Here is a 22269-nt window from a genome sequence, read left to right as displayed (position 1 = left end):
ATTCCGTGATGTTTAAATGCCTCTAAATGCAATACCTATTCACTGCGTATGAATTGACATGTAATTTACATAAGTAGATCTCAAAAAGTGATTTCTATGATATCGGTTAAAAAATGTATTTCATAAATGTTGTCAAAACACCATGTTTTATAATTATTCAACAAAACAGTTGACTTTATTGTTAAAAGCAACATTTCAATAGTTATTTTTCATGGATTATATTTTCATGCTCGTCGATCTCATCTCAACGGTCTCTGTGAAAACCAGTTTAACCGGTTTTACAAATCGGCTGTTCTTGCTGTTACTAATTTACTCCCTCCGTGATCTGCACTTTATATCGATTTATTTCAGTAAACAATTGATTTCTTCAGTAAGGGAATGTAAATATAAGCATTAAATGATTTATTTTTGACGTCGTCGTGTCAATAACTGCCGTCAGGTGAGCAGACAAATTATCATAACGCGCTAACGCGCGTTATTCAATTTGTCTGCTCACCTGACGGCAGTTATTGACACGACGACGTCAAAAATAAATCATTCAATGCTATAATGTAAAATTTTTGCTGCAATGATCGCTACCTGCATAACCCGCATGAATCATCAAAGAAAGTCTAATAATTATCGGGTTTGTAAAATTTTTGCTTCAATGATCGCTACCTGCATAGCCCGCATGAATCATCAAAGAAAGCATTTTATTGTTTATGTTAACATCTTTCTTTTAAATAATCAATAAATTGATTATAAAAAGTAAGTAAAACTCATTAAATTACTGTTAATTTACATAAGTATGTTAGCTATAAGAAACAGCCAAATCGTCACCTGTGAGACTTTGAGACTTATATCATCATGATTATTTCGTGCAGTCCGTGATTTTTTTTTAGGTCGCTGTAGGTTTCGACCAATCGATAAACAGGGCGTGTCAATTTCAGTCCTGACAGCTTCAGCCGCTGTGGATTTCGACCAATCGATGAACTGGGCGTGTAGATAGTAAACGGTATAACTGCAATATAACTACCTGAATCCGGTGTAACATGCTTCCGTAGCAAACCATGTAACCAATGGATTTCAACCAATATTCTGTAACATGTTACCGATTACCTGTAACTGTGTAACATCTCGTTTACCTGTAACTAACATATTTCCTACCAGACCCGTTGATTGTGTATCAACGTTTTATTTTAATTTTTTTATTTGTAGAAGAAAGAGAAAATGAGAACTCCATCCTTTTTGTCCAGAATTTTTTGCTGAATGATTTTCCATCAAAGATCGAAGTAGTTTTTTCATGGCCGTGTGATTGCGCGTTTCTGATTCCACTCAAAGACAGACATTTCCACTTACACTGAATTATATTTAATTCAACGCCTAAATACCTGAACCAATGAATTAGTTTTGTTCACGTATTGCTGGTTTTTTGCTTGACAAAAAATTAAAAGATGCGACACACTGGTAGGTTGTACTGGATTCCCCCAAGTATTATATTAATGTTTAATTTTAATTAGTTTAACATTACATATTGACCTAGAAACTTTGTTCAAGGTCACTGCAAACCTTTTACTATGGGCACCCTATTGGTGAAGAATTAGCCAGATTGTGGCAAGGGTGGAGAATGACCTAGACAGGGAATTTATTTACACGAGGGTCTGCTATGACCTTAACCTTAATAAATCCATACATGGGATTTTACATGAGGGTCTGCCATGACCTTAACCTAAATAAACCCAGACATGGATTTTACATTAGAGTCTGCTATGACCTTCATCTAAATAAACCCCGACATGGATTTTACATGAGGGTCTGCCATGACCTTAACCTAAATAAACCCATACATGGATTTTACATTAGTCTGCTATGACCTTAACCTAAATAAACCCAGGCAGGGATTTTAAATGATGGTCTGCTATGACCTTAACCTTAGACCATGAAAATTTATTCAAGGTCACTATTCATGGTTCCTTTAAATCCTGTATGAATGGCACTCTTGGTGAAGCACTAGTGTGAGCCAATTAAGGCAAGGGGGAAGGGCAAATGCTTTGGACAAGTGATGTTAGACATTATGGAGAGACTTATGACTATTGGATGACCACAGAGCAGGGACCTATCAATAATGGTCTATATCAATGCACTACAAAGCAATATAGAGGTAAAAGGTCATGACCCTCCTTTTGGGCCGTCCACCCTAACTAAGCCTAGAGTGTTGATCAACACTTAGGAGATTGTATGAAAAGAGAAATATTAACCATGCTAACACCCTTGGCTGTCTAAAAGGATATCAACATCAAACCCAAATACAAGTATCGAGCAATTATTATGGTAATCTCCACTCCCTGAATAATTTGGTAAGCTGAATGAATTCCAACATAAAACAAGAGGCAGTAACCTTAAATTCTATAATAACTTTTATTATAAAAACAAAAGCTTATAAATAGAAAACAATAGAAAATTGAATGGATTATTGGTGTGCATAAGTTTTGATACAAAGGAATAAACTATCAATAAATACATAGAACACTTCCCATAGCATCAGTGACAAAAAATGGTCAGATTTGATTCATAATATTTTTTTCATTCATGATTGAAAATCAAAAAGTACTGTCTCCAACAGAAGAGTGTTTCTAAATTATTGGTGCAGTAGCTAGAACAAAAAACTGACAAACATGTGCCAAACCAAATATGAGTGTCAAACTCCCCAAACAAACTTGAATTTGATTTTTTCATCATCATTGAAACGACAATTAGTTGCTTTCACAAACTGCCATTATAAATGATGAAGGTGGTGTTGGTTTCAGTAGCCGGTAGGACAACAGAAAGGAAGTTGGAGTCAAAAAGCAGAGAGTTGACATGAAAGGTCCACCCATAGATTAACTACACCAGATGCCAAAAAAAAAATTTTTTGTTTGGAATGGCCTCCTGCCTTACTGAAATACCCCTCGCTGATAAGTTTATTTTTAAAAATTTTAACAAAACAAAAAAAAAATTCCCTCCCTCCTTGGTGTAGAAACCTCCAGGTGGCAATTCCAAAAAACATTTTTTTAAGGATGGCCCGAGGAAACTGACTGTTCTTAATTTTCATTGACACAGAAATTTTGAAAACAAAAGATGAACATTTGAAATTCATCAGTACAAAAAAATCATTCAATGGTTAATTCAAAGATCCACAGTTAATTTATGGAGCCCCAACGTGAAATTTCTCTACTGACTATTTTTTAAAAATTAAAAGTAATTTAACTTAATTGTGTAGTTTGTTAACAAATCTATGGAAAAGATCTAAACTGGGCCTCTTCAAGCCATAAAATTTGTCTTTGGGAAGTAACTGGGTGAAATCAAAACTTTTATAAACAGTTTTCCAACATACATTTGTATTAATGCATCTAACTAAGTGTGTTAAAGGTGTGTAACTAAATAATACAAGACTTTTAAAATATAGTTTTCTATCAGGATAGTGTAGTAAAATGTCAACTAAATACTGGTCTTCATGACTGTATATATTTACATAAAATACTTTCTACATAAATTATTGAAATACAAATTACAAATTGAATATACATTGATATGTGGTAAATTGTTACAATACTGAAAATGAACCATACATGTATATTAGTATCAGGTATACCGGTATATCAGAATTGACCATGTACAAGTGTATACAAGTATATCTGGCCTAACATGTGCCATTGATCCTTTAATTCTGGTTGGATTTAGCATGCAAAATTCTAGAGTGTTACTTTAAAGAAGACAGGTACTTCAGAGAGAGAGAGAGAGAGAGAGAGAGAGAGAGAGAGAGAGAGAGAGAGAGAGAGAGAGAGAGGAGAGAGAGAAGAGAGAGAGATATTTGTTGATATGGGAGAGAGAGAGAGAGGGAGAGAGGGGGTATTATTCATCACAACCAGCAACAGTGAACAAATGTTTCTCTGTTAATAATGAAGACCTGGTGTTACCCAATGAAGAAGCATACATGGTGACTCTAAAGAAGACCGCGAGTCTGAACATATCGGCATATCCATATCTATTACAGCGGTATTGGGATGATCAGCTTATTATGCTTTCAAATTTGATCAATAACAAGAACAAAGCAAAATAGACAGTCTGTAATTTGATCATAAACCACGGATAATAGAACAATATCTAAATTGATGATGATTGAAGTAGTTACAACAGTTAATTTGATCATGAACCTGTTATAACACAAACACTGACATTCCTCTGAACATGAACAAGTGAACACATGTACGTGAAGTGGAATCTTATAGACTGGTCTGACAGGAGGAATGGAGAATCAGATAAAAACCATAGAGAACTCCCGCAGACAAAAACAGAGTTCCCCCACACACTTGATGACATGTAGACACACAACACAGAGGAAGGGTGGCCATTACTCAATGTAAAGTAAGCACACCCATAGTAACGTACAGGTAGATGTAAACAAACAAAATGTAGTCATAACAGAAGTAATGGAGACAAATCCAAAATAATGTAGAAAAGTAATGTAGACATAACCAAAGTTATAAAGACATGACCAAAGTTATAAAGACATGACCAAAGTTATACAAACATAACTATAGTTATACAGACATAACCAAAGCTACACAAACATAACTATAGTTACACAGACATAACCAAAGTTATACAAACATAACTATAGTTACACAGACATAACCAAAGTTATACAAACATAACTATAGTTACACAGACATAACCAAAGTTATACAAACATAACTATAGTTACACAGACATAACCAAAGTTATACAAACATAACTATAGTTATACAGACATAAACAATCCAAGATTGTATCCATTTTGTCCTGACATTTGTAGTGAAATCTGCAAACCTAATAGAAAGGATTCTTTTGTGCATACATGTATAAAAATTATAAGCGAATTTCAATCAGAGATATCTTTACACGTTTCATTGCATAATAATCTATAATCTAAGAATTCTTTTCTAATAAAATCAAAAATATGTATAAATTAGAAGACAGTAGTATATATGGATTTCAGGTTCAAAAGGAAGTTGTGAAAATAACTTCTAACATAAAACAATGAGATCTATATCACAGATAAGTTACAACCTTAGTGATGTAATAGTATGGGTCAGATGTAATCAATGATATAATAATTAAGAAATTTTCACAGAATGCATCATTCAACAGAGAATACAAGATTCAGTTACAACATTATAACATAGAAAAGAAAGTTTTTCAGTTCATATAGTGGTACATGTAACTTACATGCATGAAGACATTGAAATATAAAAAGCATATTAAATGTCATAACCATACGTCTTTAATTCATAATCCGTTGTAAAAGTATGAATTAGTTTATGCATTAAAAATATCCATAAAATAGCTAGACAAACATCTGGATTTTCTAAAACTAATGATAGAAGAAATTCTTAAAATGTACAATATGAATACTGAACACCTAACAAATACCCACATATAGACCTAGTCTACACCTTGTCTTATATTGCCAATTCTGACCAGTGTTATTCTACTCACTGGTCCTACCCACCCCCTTAAAAAAAGATATGTGTGACAATCACTTAAGGCAGATTCTGAGGTCATTGTACATTGGTTAACTTACTGGACTTCCATTGTGCTCTACAAAATTTACTTTACAAACCACAAGTGACAGTACCTAGGGATCATCCCACAGTGTGCAGGGCTTTTATGGGTCAATGATAAAATATCAGACAAAGAGGTAAAGAAAGGGACTAAAATTATCAATATAAACAACAAGGGACTTATTCTGTAGACAACTGTTCCTTGCTGAAGCCTTCACTTAGTCTACCAGGTAACATATGTACACCACACTTAATAAAGATCTATGTAAAATTGATTGTGTCTTTCTAGTGCTTAAATATGAAAATAAATACCAGGAATTTGCCTAAGAACTTCAATACTACAGGTAAACAATGGGAAAATGCCATTACTACATGCTACATGGCCAATTTTTGTGAATTATGGTTTTTTTTGCTTATTTGTGGGGATGTAATTTCGTGGATGCATCAGTTTCAGTTTCAGTAGGTAAACTAAATCTTTTATACTTAATTTGAGGATGTAAATTCATGGGCGAGGGCTACCCACGAATACCACGAAAATTGAGCCACCACGAATTCTAATGATTCCACAGTAAGTTGGTTGGAGCTGGGGGGTGGGGTGTGGGGGTGGAGCTATTTTTTAATACTCTCAACATGTGATGTATTTGAATCACAGCTTGAATGAAACAAAGCTCATAGATCCAATCCAAGAAATTCTTAATCAGAGTCAAAAAATTAATGTTTCTTTGCCACAGTCTTGAATAAAATAATCTGCTTATAACAATATCATATTAAATCACTCAACATTGAAAACTTTGTCACAAATGAATGCATCCCACTAAAAAGTAACTATCCACTACTAGTACAACACTTTGTCGCGACCAAAGTTCTTGATACAGGTATCAACAATGCTCATGACGGAGGTCGCGGCGTCGTTAATGATTGTCGACAGTTCATTAGGGGTCAAGTCCTGAATCTTGATGTCTCGATTAGTAAAACCATGACTCAGAATTCTCTGCATCGCCTGCAAAAAAGGAGAGAAAATAGTGAGCTGTCTTAAGTTAATTCTATATTATTTAATACAAAATCTGCAAGGGAGGGCAATAAGTCTGAACAGACAAAATCTTCAAACAAGACACATGTACTTTTCAAATTTAAAGTAATAAAAATACTACAAAACCTGCAAGGGAGGGCAACAAAGTTTGAACACACAACATTTTAAACAAGATACATGTACTTTTTTTTCATTTAAAGTAGTTTAAGTGGTGACTACCTGTTTAATGATCTGCCCTGTCAGTTATAGAAAATCCGAATATCCCTTATACATATCATAGAATTCATAATGTGACCTAAATATTTTGTATTTTAAAACAAATACTTTAGTTGCAAAAAGTGAAATCATGCAAACAAGATGGGATAATATTGAAAATATGGCTAGGGGTTATGTTTTTTCAAAAAGACTATTTTTCCTTAACCTGCATGCACAGGTGATATTAAACATAGAACTAACTTCAGACAGCCTTATTCACAGAAAGAAGGTCCTAAACTCTGCTTAAATTACCCAACTCATGATCCAGAGATCCCTTTGAGTACCAGAGTATTACAGAGAGCAGTACTTTGCCAAACTCACTCACCTCGTGACCCAGATATCCCTCGAGTATTACAGAGAGCAGTACTTTGTCTAACTCACTCACCTCGTGACCCAGATATCCCTCGAGTATTACAGAGAGCAGTACTTTGCCAAACTCACTCACCTCGTGACCCAGATATCCCTCGAGTATTACAGAGAGCAGTACTTTGCCAAACTCACTCACCTCGTGACCCAGATATCCCTCGAGTATTACAGAGAGCAGTACTTTGTCTAACTCACTCACCTCGTGACCCAGATATCCCTCGAGTATTACAGAGAGCAGTACTTTGCCAAACTCACTCACCTCGTGACCCAGATATCCCTCGAGTATTACAGATAGCAACTCACTCACCTCATGACCCAGGGAACAGATCTGGGAGCCTTTAGATGAACACTTGAAGCAGGTGAGAGCTTTGTAGACCACGTTCGGGAACTGGCAGTTGTTGAAGTAGCCGAGCAGGTTAATATTTAGGTCCTGGAACGCTCCATCGGCCATGAAGTGGATAAAGTGTCCTAAACGACACATGTAAACATCATTAAGGCTGTGTAGATGTATGTACATACTACCGTGGTTTCATCAATATTCTTGAATACAATTTTTCGTGGATTTCATTACAAAATGCTCATACAAATGCAATTTGTTTAATATCATATTGTATCGGTAGGATCATTGGCCACATTTAAGAATCATTAAAACTTCCATCATTCATTGATGTCCAATGAATATCAAATTGAATGAAACAATAAAGTTTATGCTTTAGATGTCATATAAACTTCTTCTTCACATTAATTAAATAGCATTTATAATATATTCAACTTAAATTTAAGGAAGTTTATAAATAGTAATATGTATGGAGTCATGTAAATATTTTGATTTAAATTATTCAGATCTCATATAACACACCTTCCCCATGCATGGCTAAAACATGGTACAAATAAGTTATAATCCTAACATCACAGATTTGTTAGTACTGGTCATGCCTGAATGCATTAAATATCTGCCCAACTATGGCATGCAGGATCACATGACAGCCTGTCCTATATAGTCAACCATACCTTGCTTACTATGACATTTATCAGATAAATCTCTTGCCTACAATAGGGATAAATCAAGGTATAATGGGGCATACAATGTCGGTTGAGAAACGAAGGGACAGAAGCCATTACTTGCCCTTTGACATACTAGTAGTACATATACCTGCAGTTACCCACAAAAACAAACTTTGTGGGGATTCAATATTTTAGATGCCTCATTTGATTGGCTAAACAAACTCCCCAATATCATATAACATGACTTGCCTGCCTAAGTTACAATACGACGCATATGGAAAAAGTACTAATCTGTTTGACATTACATTTAAATGTTGTCCATTTTGAATATAAGGCCTTATTATCTGATTTTAGTTGCAGAAAAAATATCTATAATATACAATAAATCATTAAATTATACATAGTATCAGCCTGTAAATGTACAAACAGATCACAGGGAGCTGCTCTTACCGTGATACTCTGATGTGTAAAACACCTGTACAATCCCTTTCTTTAAATCCACTGACCTTTGTACCCATAATGGGTATCCTTTTCTAAAGCAACTTTAGCAAGGAACCAAAGAAATGTGTATTCTAGCTGCATTTTCTGGGTGCGGGAGAACTGGACGACTTCCTTGGTCATGCTACTGCGCCGCCTGATCTGTAGCTCGCCCTCCTGGATCACTCGGGGCATGGAGGTAGTTAGAAGACCTACAGAGTGGCAATATAGTCATGCATCAGTCAATAAAGCCATGCAGTGCGGACCCCTGAGTTAGTTGGTGTGGGGTGGGGGGGGGGGGGGGACTGATTGGTCACCGCCAGCTGATCATTTATTCACTCTCTGAAAACGACGCTCAATCTAAAAGGAAGAAGCATTCTTAACTGTTATTTATGAAAACATAGCATATTTTTCATCCTGTTCATTTCCCCCATTCCTTGAACTGACCTAAAGTCAACACTATTTTGATGATTATGGCAGTTACCAAATCCTATGCAAATACCGCGGTACCTAAGGGAAAGAGGGGAATCTCCACTTATGTCTGGGATTGCTGTAACAAAACACTGACCATGGCTCCGACCTGATAACCTGTCAATTATGGACCAGCTGCTGTTATGAATCTACATGAATGATGTTAGTCACTATGTATAGTAAGTTTGACAGACATGCTAGTTAGTAAATGACTTTTACCAAGACCCCAGGGATCAAGGGATCACACATCCCCACACATGCCTAGGGAGCATGTCCACACAAGGGGATCATGCCCACATATGCCTAGGATTCATGCCTACATATGCCTAGGAATCATGCCCCCTGTAGCAAACTCCTCCTACCTTTATTTGTTACTAGCTGTTTCAGACCAGATTTACATAGCGTCCTCAAGAAAACGTGTTCTAACTGTGATTTTTCTGACTTGTTGAAGTGTGTCACATTGTTAGCAATACTGGTTTTGTTTACTAAGGTGAAATTTTCAGCCTTCACATTGGAAGGAACAGGAAATGTCAGAAGACCTGTTAATGATATGGAAGCAATGAGAGATACAGTGAGATAATTGTATATGTAATGAGACACCAGGATGTGTGAATTCAAAATAGATGAATGAGATGGTGTGAGATAAGTATACATGTAAAGTAAAACACGCTTATAACGAAGCACCAGTGATGGGCAATTTCGCTTCGTTTGAGCATAATTTGTTATATCCTTCAAGTTTACAACATGTAATGAAGTTACAGGGAATGAAAATCACTTCTCTGTAAGTGTCAATTCATTAGAAGCTTGTCCGCTATAACCATGTTTCACTGTAAATGTATTGAAGAGAAAATAAAACATACAGTGAGATATATGTATTCATAGTGAAATAAAAACAAATTCAATAGGATAGTTCTAGGTAGATACACATATGTGCAAATGCATTGGAAACAATGGATATGTAAAGAGATGAATGAAATAGAGATTAGCATATAAGTTGTTATCAAAAAGTGGATATTGTGTAATTAATATTGTTACAATAAGTGGATATTGTGTAATTAATATTGTTACAATAAGACCCTAAGAGATTACAGTTTACAATAAAATGTAAAAGAACATTATAGATGAAGTGTGATATTTGTAAATGCAGCGTAAGTATTTTGAATGTACTATGTTTATAAAAAATCAATAATCTATAATTATATGAAATCATCTTTAAAAAAAATTTCCATTGCACCCTGTTTAAGGACAAAAACCATTATAAAATGATTATCTTGCACGTCATTATTAATTTTAAAGAATGAACATAAGCCAATATTCATTCACACTACTCAGAGTAATGAAAAGTTGAGCGTTCTAGAGTCAAGTCTCTCTAAGACAAACCCTAGAGTCAAACAGTGCCATCCACTCCTTCTCTCGTTAATTTCACAAGAAAAGTGCTAGGGGTTGGATCTCCCTTATTATTCAAACATCTATTCCATCACAAGCAACATATTGACTTAAAATATTTGAGGTTGATAAATGTTCAAATTTGAAAGATAATAGTCTCTAAATATTTAAGGGCTCATGATTATGAACTACAATAACAACAATAAAGAGACTATTTCCTATTTTGATTTCCTGATAAAATGTTCAAATTTGAGAGGTAATGGTCAATTAATATTTATACAATAGCCTTTGATAAGAAACAACAGTACAGCAGACCGTTTCCTACCTTTGATTTCGTCTTTGTTCCCCAGTAAGGGACCCAGGGTCTCTGCCCAGATTTTATCTCCACTCACATCAGCCATATCAGCCACGGTCAGGGGCCAGACTACGGTGGGGGGAGTCTGGTACAGCTAAAAAATGCGAAACAAATTGTGAGACTCAGATCAAATATTTGGATATCTCAAAGTTTTTAAACAGTTTCCGAAGTTTGACTGTACTTATTAAAATTGAACTTGCATATTTTAGTAATAAGATTTCTTTGAAAACTCAAAAGACCCCTCTCTTCTTTAATTTTATACAAGGGGAACATTAACATATAAGCAGGGTTCAAAATAAAATTTGTCATCTAATAGAAAGAGATATTTATTTGTCCCTACACCCAGGATTCTATCCAGTTGATACTGAAGTAAGTGTGCAATGTGGTACTGCGATGGTCCTTTCTCATACAGAAATACAGCCCTCTTCATCGGTTTCTCCAGGTTTGCTAGCTCGACCTCAAAACGAGCCCCCACCGTAGAGGTCAACTGGAACTTGTCAACTCCTGTGTGTCTAGTGATGCGCGACATCTTTACTTTCAGTTTCCAATTGTCCTCTGACACACCTAACAAACAAAGAGCGACCACATGATCATTTTCTACCTGATTTTTAAAAGTCATTGAAAGTTTTACTCAGAATGTTGCTAACTATATATTTTTTTAACAGCATTGAGAATATATGGATTCGTAAGCATTGACACAATTTAATGAAATCATCAAATTAAACATAAAAATACATTTGTTCCTAAAACACATATTTTCAGGAAACTTCTTTCTATTGCTTTTCAAGAAAGTTCAAAATGAAGAGAAAACCTTTGAGTCCTAGATGAGTCATTAATCGCCTTTCTCTTGAGATTCTGGCCTCTGTGTTTGCATTCCACGTTCTAGCTCGGCACTCTGACACCATCATCTCCGCAGATGCTGTGGTCTGGGCGTTAACTGCATTTACTGGAACCCCCTGTACTGAGGCTGCAGACCGGATGAACAGTGTGGCTCCAACGTTAGGCTGAGGTTTCCCAGTGCCAGAATTTTTTGCCACCATCGTCATCAGAGCTGTGAATTTGAAAAAGGGAAACAACTCTTAAAGAAGCAAACTTTACAATCCTATTTTCTTTTTCAAAAACTTAGTTTACTCTTAAATTACAAGACTAAATTGTCAGGAAAATATTGCTCTACTCTATATATTATTCAAATCAATGAAAGGAAGAGATTTAATTTCTTTAAATTCTCAATAACATTTCTTGGAATATGTTCCAGAGAATTTATTATTGAAAAAATAAAATGTATCAAATGTAGTGGCTTAAAATAGAAAAAAAATATACTGATAAGTTAAGGTCAAAGGTCATAAAAGAAATTTACACTTTCTAAGCCCCAATGAATACAGAATAAAACAAACTGAATGTTGTCATCACATGTGACTGACAACTCACAAAAAGAAGCGTACGGTGGATTATCTACAGACATGTGTTTGAAAGGACAAAAAGTGAAGTTGTGATAAAATGTACCGTTGATTTTCAACAGACATGAAGTTGTGACAAACTGTACAGTTGATTATCAACAGACATGAAGTTTTACCATCTCCATCAGGATTGGAAGCAAACAGGACGAAGGAGCGACACTGAGGGTCGGTATTACAGAAGTTCTTGGCCTCGCCCAGGCTGTGGACGGTGATGACACATCCCCACAGGACACGCGACGACTGGCATGTATAGTCATACTGGCCGGGGAAGTTGGACTGTTCAATCCTCTGGTAGTCCCCACTCTGTAATTTCAATGCAGTCAATGAATTACTTCATATGTGTTGAGAAAACATTATACTGCCTATATTTTCAATGATCTAAGGTGGCAGGGGACAGTTTTTTTGATACAATTCATTGTAGCCAAGGGATGCATGTCTTCGGAACTCTGTAACTAGAATTGCCTCAGTTCCCATTCAGCACAAATACCTTTAATTCACTCTTTATAAGGCCAATCACCAATTTCTGAAGAAAATTACTAATCAAAACCTGTAAAATTCTCTACATACTGGTTTTTATGAGATTTTGACCCTTTCATATTTTGCTAATTTTTCGTGATTTTTCAGCTTTTTAGACCTCCCCCAGCTAATTCCCTGCAGAGGGTTGACCTTCCGTACCGCGTGCATGTTGCACTATCACATGTCACAAACTTACCGGTGTATAGTTTTCAATGTCCCATCCACCTACTTTTCGTGTTATTTTACCTCCCGTCTGTAACTTGCAATTTCACTGTGTAAAGTCAGCACAACAGTCATAGCCGCAGGTTTCGCATTTTACTTCTGATTCTCATGTACCTAACATAAGGGGCCTACATATTGAATATCAATTTCAACAAGAGACACCCCTCTAACCAATGATAATCATTAAAAATCATTTCATGAATTTTAGCAACACTCATAAGCCTTCAAGTACAGCAACTCTCAATTTTACAAAAATATTGACGGGTACTTTATTCGAAACTGTCCCTTGCTACCTTTAACATACACTAACATTCTCTGAAAAGTCATCTTGTCTTAAAATTAAAAAGCTTATGCTATTCTGAAAAAAAGTACACCACATTTTGCCAATTCCATTGAGGTTTAAGAAAAATATGGCCATTTAAGTGAACCCACCATTTCCACTTTCCTCTATTTAGCACAGATTCACAGGGCTCTCCATAAATAAAGCATCTTTACCTTATCTTTTAGAGGTCAACTGTTGTTCAATCTCCTTAAATAAGAAACCTTATTCAATACTACATACATCTGCTTGATATTATCATGATAAAAGCATCACATCACTTAGAAATCCCTTTACATGTATACCCTCCCCCTATCTTTTGATTTTCACATGAAGCATTAGATTGAACACTTTAACCCAATATTATGATACCTGTGGCAGTTTCCTTGAGTCATTTCTTACACATAATTGAAAACAACCATCACTGATATTTAAAATTGATCTTTTTTTGGTAAATGGATGATTTGTAGCATTTTTATTCACAAAAAGTCATGTCGCCCTACATGTGATTTCTTGTTTTCATGAAAAACTAAGCCTATAATCATATATAGTGGATATCTTATATAGTCTGGTTTCTAGTCTCCTTTTAACTTTGCTAAATTAGTAAGACCTACAAGTGTGATGTGTGCGTTTAATTAAAATGAAATTCAAACACACCCGGGTACCTGGGGAGGATGAGAATTCCATCAAAAATGTTCAAATTTTACATGTTTTTCTACATTTTTGATGAATATATACAATAAAAGGGTAAAAATATGTTGTTTCTTGTTCATTTCAAGAGTAATTATCATAGCAGATGTTATTTCAAGGTCAAATGTACATTTACATATCCTACATGTAATGGTAATGGAGTCCATTGGAAAGAAGGGGTGGCTTTTTCAATTCTGTAAATACATCTAAAATACCATTTTTTGATAGGAAGGAGCAAAAACTTGAGTTTTTTGACATATTGTATACTTTGATAACTGCATTTGTCTACATGTAAAGTTCATTTGAAATAAAAATATGCTGTTTTAAAAAAAGTGGGTGATATAAAGTCAGGTGGATTAATGTTATTTCATAAAATCAGACAGCAAAATGGCTGCAAATTCATAAATTTAATGATTTAATTGATAAAAACTGTTTTAAAGTATTTATTCTTATCTCAGTAATTAACTTAAGCCTATTAATTGTCATCAGGATAGGAAATGCCTACTCTCTAAGCCAATTTACTCTAGTGGTGGTCATTCTACACATTTAAGAGGGAGTTACTCCCCTTGAATATTTTAGCTAATAAATCATGTCATGACATCTATAGCCAAGAAAATCATCCATTTTCACAAAATGTATTACTTATGGTACAAAATCCACTCAAAATTACACTCAAAGGAGAAATATGAAAATACCATATAGTCTTGAAGGTGGCAGGGGACAGTTTTTTTGATACAATTCATTGTAGCCAAGGGATGCATGTCTTCGGAACTCTGTAACTAGAATTGCCTCAGTTCCCATTCAGCACAAATACCTTTAATTCACTCTTTATAAGGCCAATCACCAATTTCTGAAGAAAATTACTAATCAAAACCTGTAAAATTCTCTACATACTGGTTTTTATGAGATTTTGACCCTTTCATATTTTGCTAATTTTTCGTGATTTTTCAGCTTTTTAGACCTCCCCCAGCTAATTCCCTGCAGAGGGTTGACCTTCCGTACCGCGTGCATGTTGCACTATCACATGTCACAAACTTACCGGTGTATAGTTTTCAATGTCCCATCCACCTACTTTTCGTGTTATTTTACCTCCCGTCTGTAACTTGCAATTTCACTGTGTAAAGTCAGCACAACAGTCATAGCCGCAGGTTTCGCATTTTACTTCTGATTCTCATGTACCTAACATAAGGGGCCTACATATTGAATATCAATTTCAACAAGAGACACCCCTCTAACCAATGATAATCATTAAAAATCATTTCATGAATTTTAGCAACACTCATAAGCCTTCAAGTACAGCAACTCTCAATTTTACAAAAATATTGACGGGTACTTTATTCGAAACTGTCCCTTGCTACCTAAACTAGACAGAATGCATGACTAGACATATGTAGACCTAACATCTCCCAAAACATCCTCCCAAGTATAGGACATGAAAGCTTAGCAAAGAACGGGAACCTTTTGTGACTCTGACACCATTTATTATTCTCTTATTGGACAGACAACAAGACTTAAACTTGAGACCTTTTTCTGTGGTAGGATGCGGTTGGCCATGATCTCCTCCTGGCGGTGCTGATCCTCCTGGCCGTGCTGATTCTCCTGGCGGTGCTGATCTGCGTGGTGTCTCTCTACTCTCTCCTGTACCATCTCAACCTTAACATGACCCTGACCTTCGTTAGCATCGTAACCAACTCCGACTTGAGCTTAAGGGTACAAAGAACAACATCATATTTATTATCAAATTGTACTCAATGTAAATATACATGTAGAAATCAAATATTTAATATGCATCATTCCTGCTAAGGTTTGTACAGGGAATATTGGATAAGGATAAATACAGAGAGACTCTCTAATGGGTAAAATTCACTCTAATGTATAATAAAACAGGGTTAAAACATGATAAAAGAATCTTCTATGATTTGTGATACTAGTATAAGTTATTTTCCCTACTCATTGTATGTTTTTTCTCACCTCGCTAAGCACCAAAGACTAAATAGACAACTGGCTTTATAAAATGTATTTATGTTATACACAATACCAAATAATGGGGGGTTCTATATTGGCATACTTTTCTATTTGATATCTCAATTTGCACATTTTTCAAAGCCCCTGACATTTAAAGAGAGCCTTACCTGTTTCTGTCTGCATCCCTTTCAGTTTTGGAATGATTTGATTGGCTGTGATGTTGAGCAGCATAATGCTTTGTTTCAGTTCATTAATACCCCGAGATATAGCAGAGGGAGGATTACTCAACAGCTCATTGAACAGTGAGGCTCCCACCCTCTGCATATTATTTTTAGCATTCCAATCTTTACAGCGACCACTTTCACAGGAAATGTCTGCAGGAAAAAAAATTTCTATATTTAGGGATAACAGTTCTTCAAAATACATGTATAAGTATATTATGTAATGTATTCTGGAGCATATTTATATATATAAAGTGCTTTCTGCAGTTAGAAATTTTTTTGAATTTCTAGCAAATATTTTCACTTGAATTGCAGGAAAAAAAAGATCCTGTTGCGCTAAGTAAAAAAAACTAAATTTAAAAAGACAACTTCAAAAACTTACGTGCTAATGACGCAGTGGGGATTTTACAATCAGCATCCGACTGACATGTCTTCTCATCCAAGTTAACATCATCGAGGTCCACCAGTTTTAGTTTGTTCTCTCTGGTCGTGACAAAATCGTCCATTCTTATTCCTAGGAGCTCTACGCTACCTAACGGACTTTCCTCTAAGTACTTCAACATCTCCGCCAGCTGAATGGCAAACTGTTGGAAAATTTATAAACATACAAAATGATTTTATATTATGATTCCCATTATGTATGACTTTGTGTAACACAACAAACTGTTTAAAAATTTATGAACATACAAATGGAAAATTTCATATTATGTTTTATGATATACCGGTATTCAAATTATGATTCCCTTGATTTATGAAATATTTTTCATCTTTGGCAGTTTGCTATGGAAGGGAATTACCGCCAAAATTCTATGTATCTTGCTTTTATTCTTATTATGCTTACTTCTTTATTCTTCATTACATTTACACTTGCATTTCACCTTATTGTTTTCATATTCATGCTTATCTAATTTCACTTTGATTCTCTTTGATCCTTCATTGTTTGCTTAATTCTATGTTGCAACATTCTCTTCTTATTCGTGTAAATTCTTTCTTCTATCTCTGTTACAAACGTGAATTCAAACACGCAAACCATAAAACACTTTCAATAAAGACGAATACAAGTTGCATGAATTTAATGCTGCATTATGACGCCAGGCGGCAGTGTGTGCGCTACAATTCCTGCTCCCGAAGATTTATTAAAACGAAACTAACAAATGGCATTTTAATAAATTCGCGAAAACATCTCAAATTAAGGGCTTAGTATAGGAATATGAAATACATGTTAATATAATTAACTTTTAACAAGCCACGATATACGCAGACTTAAAAAGATTCGGATCTTTTTGTGTACATGTAAAATGACTCCGCGCGGTTCTATAAAAATCAGAGGGGGGTCTGAGAGATAATTTTGTATCAATTTTTTTATTGGTTGATTAAATAAGTGTGAATTTTCCATTGGGGGTGGATCTGAACTCATTCTAGATCTGCAATGCAATGATGTACCGTATATATATGCAGTAACAAATTATTTGCATTTTATTTGCAGGAACGCTTAATTTTTAGAAGAGGAACATGTCATAAGTACTTGTCGACAGGACTTTATTTTCATTTGAGGTGAAAAGAGGTGGGGTGATGCACGGTTCTGTCCACAGGTACCCGTGGAACATGTAAATGAAATAGAAATAAATTTAAACCAAATTTAAAAAATGTTTTTGAAAAACAATAAAAGGACTGGGGTACGAAATACTTAGATGTAGCTTTTCTTGTACTCCAGTACGTGTGAAAATTATCACTTGCATGAATCACTATGTACCCCTCGTTAGGCTACAGTACTGTGTATCCCTGATTAAATGCGATGAATTAATATTCGCGTGAAATTCCGGGTTAAAAAAACTTAAAACTGTAGGTTTTAAAATTTCACTTATTTTTCTAACAGTTCTGAACTTGTGATATGAAAACTAAGTGCACGCGATTTTATATTCTTGCGATTCGGCACAGAACGGTGGAGTCGCAGAAGTAAACGCGGTAAAATTAACGAATCTAAATTATCACTGAATTAATTACACAATGAGTAAACGAAAACAAACCAGGCAAAGAGATTAAAATACGGTATGTGATATGACTGTTTATACGTTTTGGTTTAAAATCTATATCAAATCTTAATAAAAATTCTTATATAAAGTTCTAAATAAAATATTTTTTTTCTTCCAAAATACAAAACATTAATAAAGTATGCTTCTTATTTACACAGATTTTTGAAGTGATAAAAATGTGTATGTATCATTCACAGCCATGCTTATTGTAGATTAACTTTGTTTATTTTAATATAAATCATGTACATGTAACTGAATGTCCATGTTTAGATTTGAATTAGGTGTTTAAGCTATGATACATGTAACTTAGAGACATGAACCTCATACATGTCGTCTTGATTAAATGAATAGTTGAATTGACCGACTTCCATATCAAGCTTGCGATGATGATAATTATGATACGGGTGCTAATTATGAGAACTGTAAGATTATATCGTCTCATAAAAATAACTGATGCGCAGACTTAGAATTTTATTTTATTTTAGGAGGGGGGTCCAGTCACCCCACCACCCTTGAAAATTCAAACTTTTTTGAATTCACATAGTAAACCTACTGAAAATAGAACTCGACCTACCCCCTCCCCGGCAAACAAAATTATAAATTATCCCTTAGTACATTAACCTCCACTCCATTTCTTGATCTGAACATATAAACATTGGAGCGAAATGTCATGGTGCGAAACATCCTACATTTAGCTAGCTACGTTGGGTTTTTTTTCCGGGGAGCAGCAATTGTAGCGCACACACTGCCGCCTGGCATCATAATGCAGCATTAAATTCATGCAACTTGTATTCGTCTTTATTGAAAGTGCTTTATGGTTTGCGTGTTTGAATTCATGTTTGTAACAGAGATAGAAGAAAGAATTTACACGAATAAGAAGAGAATGTTGCAACATAGAATTAAGCAAACAATGAATGATCAAAGAGAATCAAAGTGAAATTGGATAAGCATGAATATGAAAACAATAAAGTGACATGCAAGTGTAAATGTAATGAAGAATGAAGAAGTAAGCATAATAAGAATAAAAGCAAGATACATAGAATTTTGGCGGTAATTCCCTTCCATAGTTTGCACACATTTTTCAATATCAGTATAAAAATGAAACAAAGGGGCATGGTCACAATTTTGGTCAAAATAATTTTTTCCATTTAACATTTACAATGCTTCTCCGAGGCAATTTTAATAGGCAACTAAAATTTGAGTGTCATTTGTTGAGTTATATGTAAACATGTAAATGTAAACAAAACTTTTGTTTACATTTTAAATGTTAAAGTGAAAATTCCAGTTTTAGACCTATCATGAATGTGTTAAACATTAGGAACTGTTTATTTATGCTGAAAATGAATAAAAAGATGGACAAATCAGCATAAACAAGATTTTACTGGTATATTGAACCTATATAAACAAAAACAGGGCCAAGCCTTGTTTACATGACAAAGAATAGCAAGCCCAGCCCCTGTATCTTGCTTATAACTCTACAACTGACTCTCAATTTCATTTGATCATTAGAAATGCATCACTAAAGCATTGTAAATAATAAATACAGAAAAATAGAATTTGACCAAAATCGTGACCATGCCCCTTTAAACTTAAAATGCTGACCCTCATGCGAGTGTCCCACTGTGTGTATGACAGGATCCCTGGGGTGACCGGGGTCCCCGCCTCTAGCACCAATAACAGACCCTTCTTCTTTATATCGTAGTTAATGCTGTCCCCCCGGATACAGAACCCGATCAGATTGACGATGCCTGGGTGTTTCAGGATGGACAGAAGGAGAATCTCCCGCATCAGGTGATAGTTCCCCATGTTGTGACACTTATCCGCATCGTAAACTCTCTTCATGCATTTGATTTTGGTTTCCTGATCATTCCCCTGACTCTTAATCACGACCTCCGTATTCTGTGGACGTAGTATGGCACGATCTACGTACTTCTTGCTGCCTACTTTTATTGCTTGTGAGATTCGAATATAATCAATGTCTTTGCAAGAGAGCCCACTCTCATAGCCCAAATCTGACAACTGGATTTTAATGTCGTATGCCATTTCATCCGCGTCTTTGGCAGTTCCCCAGTTGTCTGGATACAGATCCGATAACAACCTCCTTAATCGTACTGTCTTATCCTCATCCATAAGCGGGACGTCTTGGTTTACAGAGTACTTATTTGGATTCACGATTTGTTTCACTTTTTGGCGCATCTCCACCACATTGAGGCGGTGCCTCTCTTCTTTGTTCTGTCTGTCTGACTTGCTGTCGCCATCGTTGACTTGTTTATAGGTGAGGATCACTCCAATGATAGTGAATATAAAAAGGAACGCTGTCCAGCCGGACCGATACCGAAGTCTACACCTCATTGTTCTCATTCCAGTCTTATGTCATTTTTATTGGGTGACCTGAAATGAAATAATAATTAAAATTAATTCATGTAAGTACATATAAAACTCAAATTAATATTGCATTACAGAAGTTGTTCATCCCTTTGTTGTAAAGTTGAGTTGAATTTTGAGAGTGAAAACCATATATTTACATTCTACTGTGTTTTTCCATTAAATTCCGTGATGTTTAAATGCCTCTAAATGCAACACCTATTCACTGCGTATGAATTTACAAGTAATTTACATAAGTAGTTCTCTAACAGTGATTTCTATGTTATCGGTTAAAATGTATTTCATAAATGTTGTCAAAACACCATGTTTTATAATTATTCAACAAAACAGTTGACTTAATTGCTAAAACCAACATTTCAATAGTTACTTTTCATGGATTATATTTTCATGCTCGTCGATCTCATCTCAACAGTCTCTGTAATAGCCAGTTTAAACCAGTTTTACAAATCAGCTGTTCTTGTTACTAATTTACCCCTTCCGTGATCTGCATTTTATATCGATTTATTTAAGTAAACAATTGATTTCTTCAGTAGAGGAATGTAAATATAAGCATTGAATGATTTATTTTTGACGTTGTCGTGTCAATAACTGCCGTCAGATGAGCAGACAAATTATCATAACGCGCTAAAGCGCGTTATTCAATTTGTCTGCTCACCTGACGGCAGTTATTGACACGACGACGTCAAAAATAAATCATTCAATGCTATATTAAAACAACAAAATGTAATACATGACAGAAACCATATATTACTGTAAACGTACTACATTTGGCTGTGTACTCTATTTAATGCTTTTGGTGGAATGTGGCTTCCGCTAAATACCATGCATATATGTATAAGAATAGTCACATCCAGGAATACTCTAATTCGAATCCATTTGACGAATTGTACTAAGGCATTTTGTTAAAATACACGTTTGAATTTGCCTGCCATTTTGTTGGAAATCGCACTTGGAATTTCTCCAATTTTACTGTTAACATGGCGACCATGAAAATTTAGGCGAGATACAGCGTGATATAATTCTTTTATTTGCTACGAAGCGAGTATATGGGACGAATTCTATCGTTAAACAGATTTTAACAATAGAACATTCTATCTAGGATTCCGGATCCGATTCCCGGTTCTGCCATAGATTTTCATTGTAATCATATGCTCATTCCTCCTTTCCTATTGCAAACAAAATTTAGCTGATGAAGCGAGGTGGTATCAAAGATGGCGTCCTCCTTTGTTAATTTTCCTCTGATGTTTCGACTTTTTTAACGATGATTTTTCTACATAAGCCCCTGTGCAGCAATCATAAATAAGCATCAAAATAGATTATCTGCACTTTTGATCAGTTGAACTTTATGATATCCATCTGCATTTCTCAAAGTTGCAAAATGTAGAACATTAAAACTTTTAAGATAAATCATTTACTCATATTCGGCTGAACACTTTAAAGCAAAAATGACAGTTAACATTCGGTACAATCTTAACAATTCCTACCGTTTTATGGCCTTTTTCTGATGCCTTCCTTTTCAGGTTTTGGTTACAAACAAAGGGGCATGCCAATTTGT

General features: G+C 35.1%; 1 protein-coding gene and 1 long non-coding RNA gene across 3 annotated transcripts; one reads left to right on the top strand and one right to left on the bottom strand.

Moving 5' to 3' along the window:
• The first annotated feature begins 884 nt into the window (after window positions 1–884).
• On the top strand, window positions 885–1446 carry LOC128189940 (uncharacterized). Its single transcript, XR_008244301.1, has 2 exons — window positions 885–994; window positions 1198–1446. It is a non-coding gene; the product is annotated as an uncharacterized LOC128189940 (long non-coding RNA).
• A 932-nt stretch (window positions 1447–2378) lies between these two features.
• Window positions 2379–22267, bottom strand: LOC128189922 (uncharacterized). 2 transcript variants are annotated; one of them, XM_052861736.1, is made up of 12 exons: window positions 22199–22267; window positions 19932–20720; window positions 16679–16880; window positions 16243–16449; window positions 15635–15813; window positions 12480–12666; window positions 11718–11957; window positions 11247–11470; window positions 10877–11000; window positions 9528–9704; window positions 7520–7680; window positions 2379–6561 (listed from the first exon to the last, which is right to left on the bottom strand). In XM_052861736.1, exons 2-12 carry the CDS (start codon window positions 20688–20690, stop codon window positions 6397–6399), a joined length of 2625 nt encoding a protein of 874 aa, XP_052717696.1. In that variant the 5' UTR covers window positions 20691–20720; window positions 22199–22267; the 3' UTR covers window positions 2379–6396. The 2 variants fall into 2 exon arrangements, with proteins under 2 accessions (XP_052717696.1, XP_052717695.1); XM_052861735.1 differs by lacking the exon at window positions 9528–9704 and adding an exon at window positions 8724–8906.
• Between the last annotated feature and the right edge of the window lie 2 nt (window positions 22268–22269).

Source organism: Crassostrea angulata, chromosome 6 (assembly GCF_025612915.1).
Source record: "Crassostrea angulata isolate pt1a10 chromosome 6, ASM2561291v2, whole genome shotgun sequence".
In the NCBI taxonomy this organism is placed as follows: domain Eukaryota; kingdom Metazoa; phylum Mollusca; class Bivalvia; order Ostreida; family Ostreidae; genus Magallana; species Magallana angulata.
The sequence above is the reverse complement of the archived record's forward strand: the minus strand, read 5'-3'. Positions and strand labels throughout refer to the sequence as shown.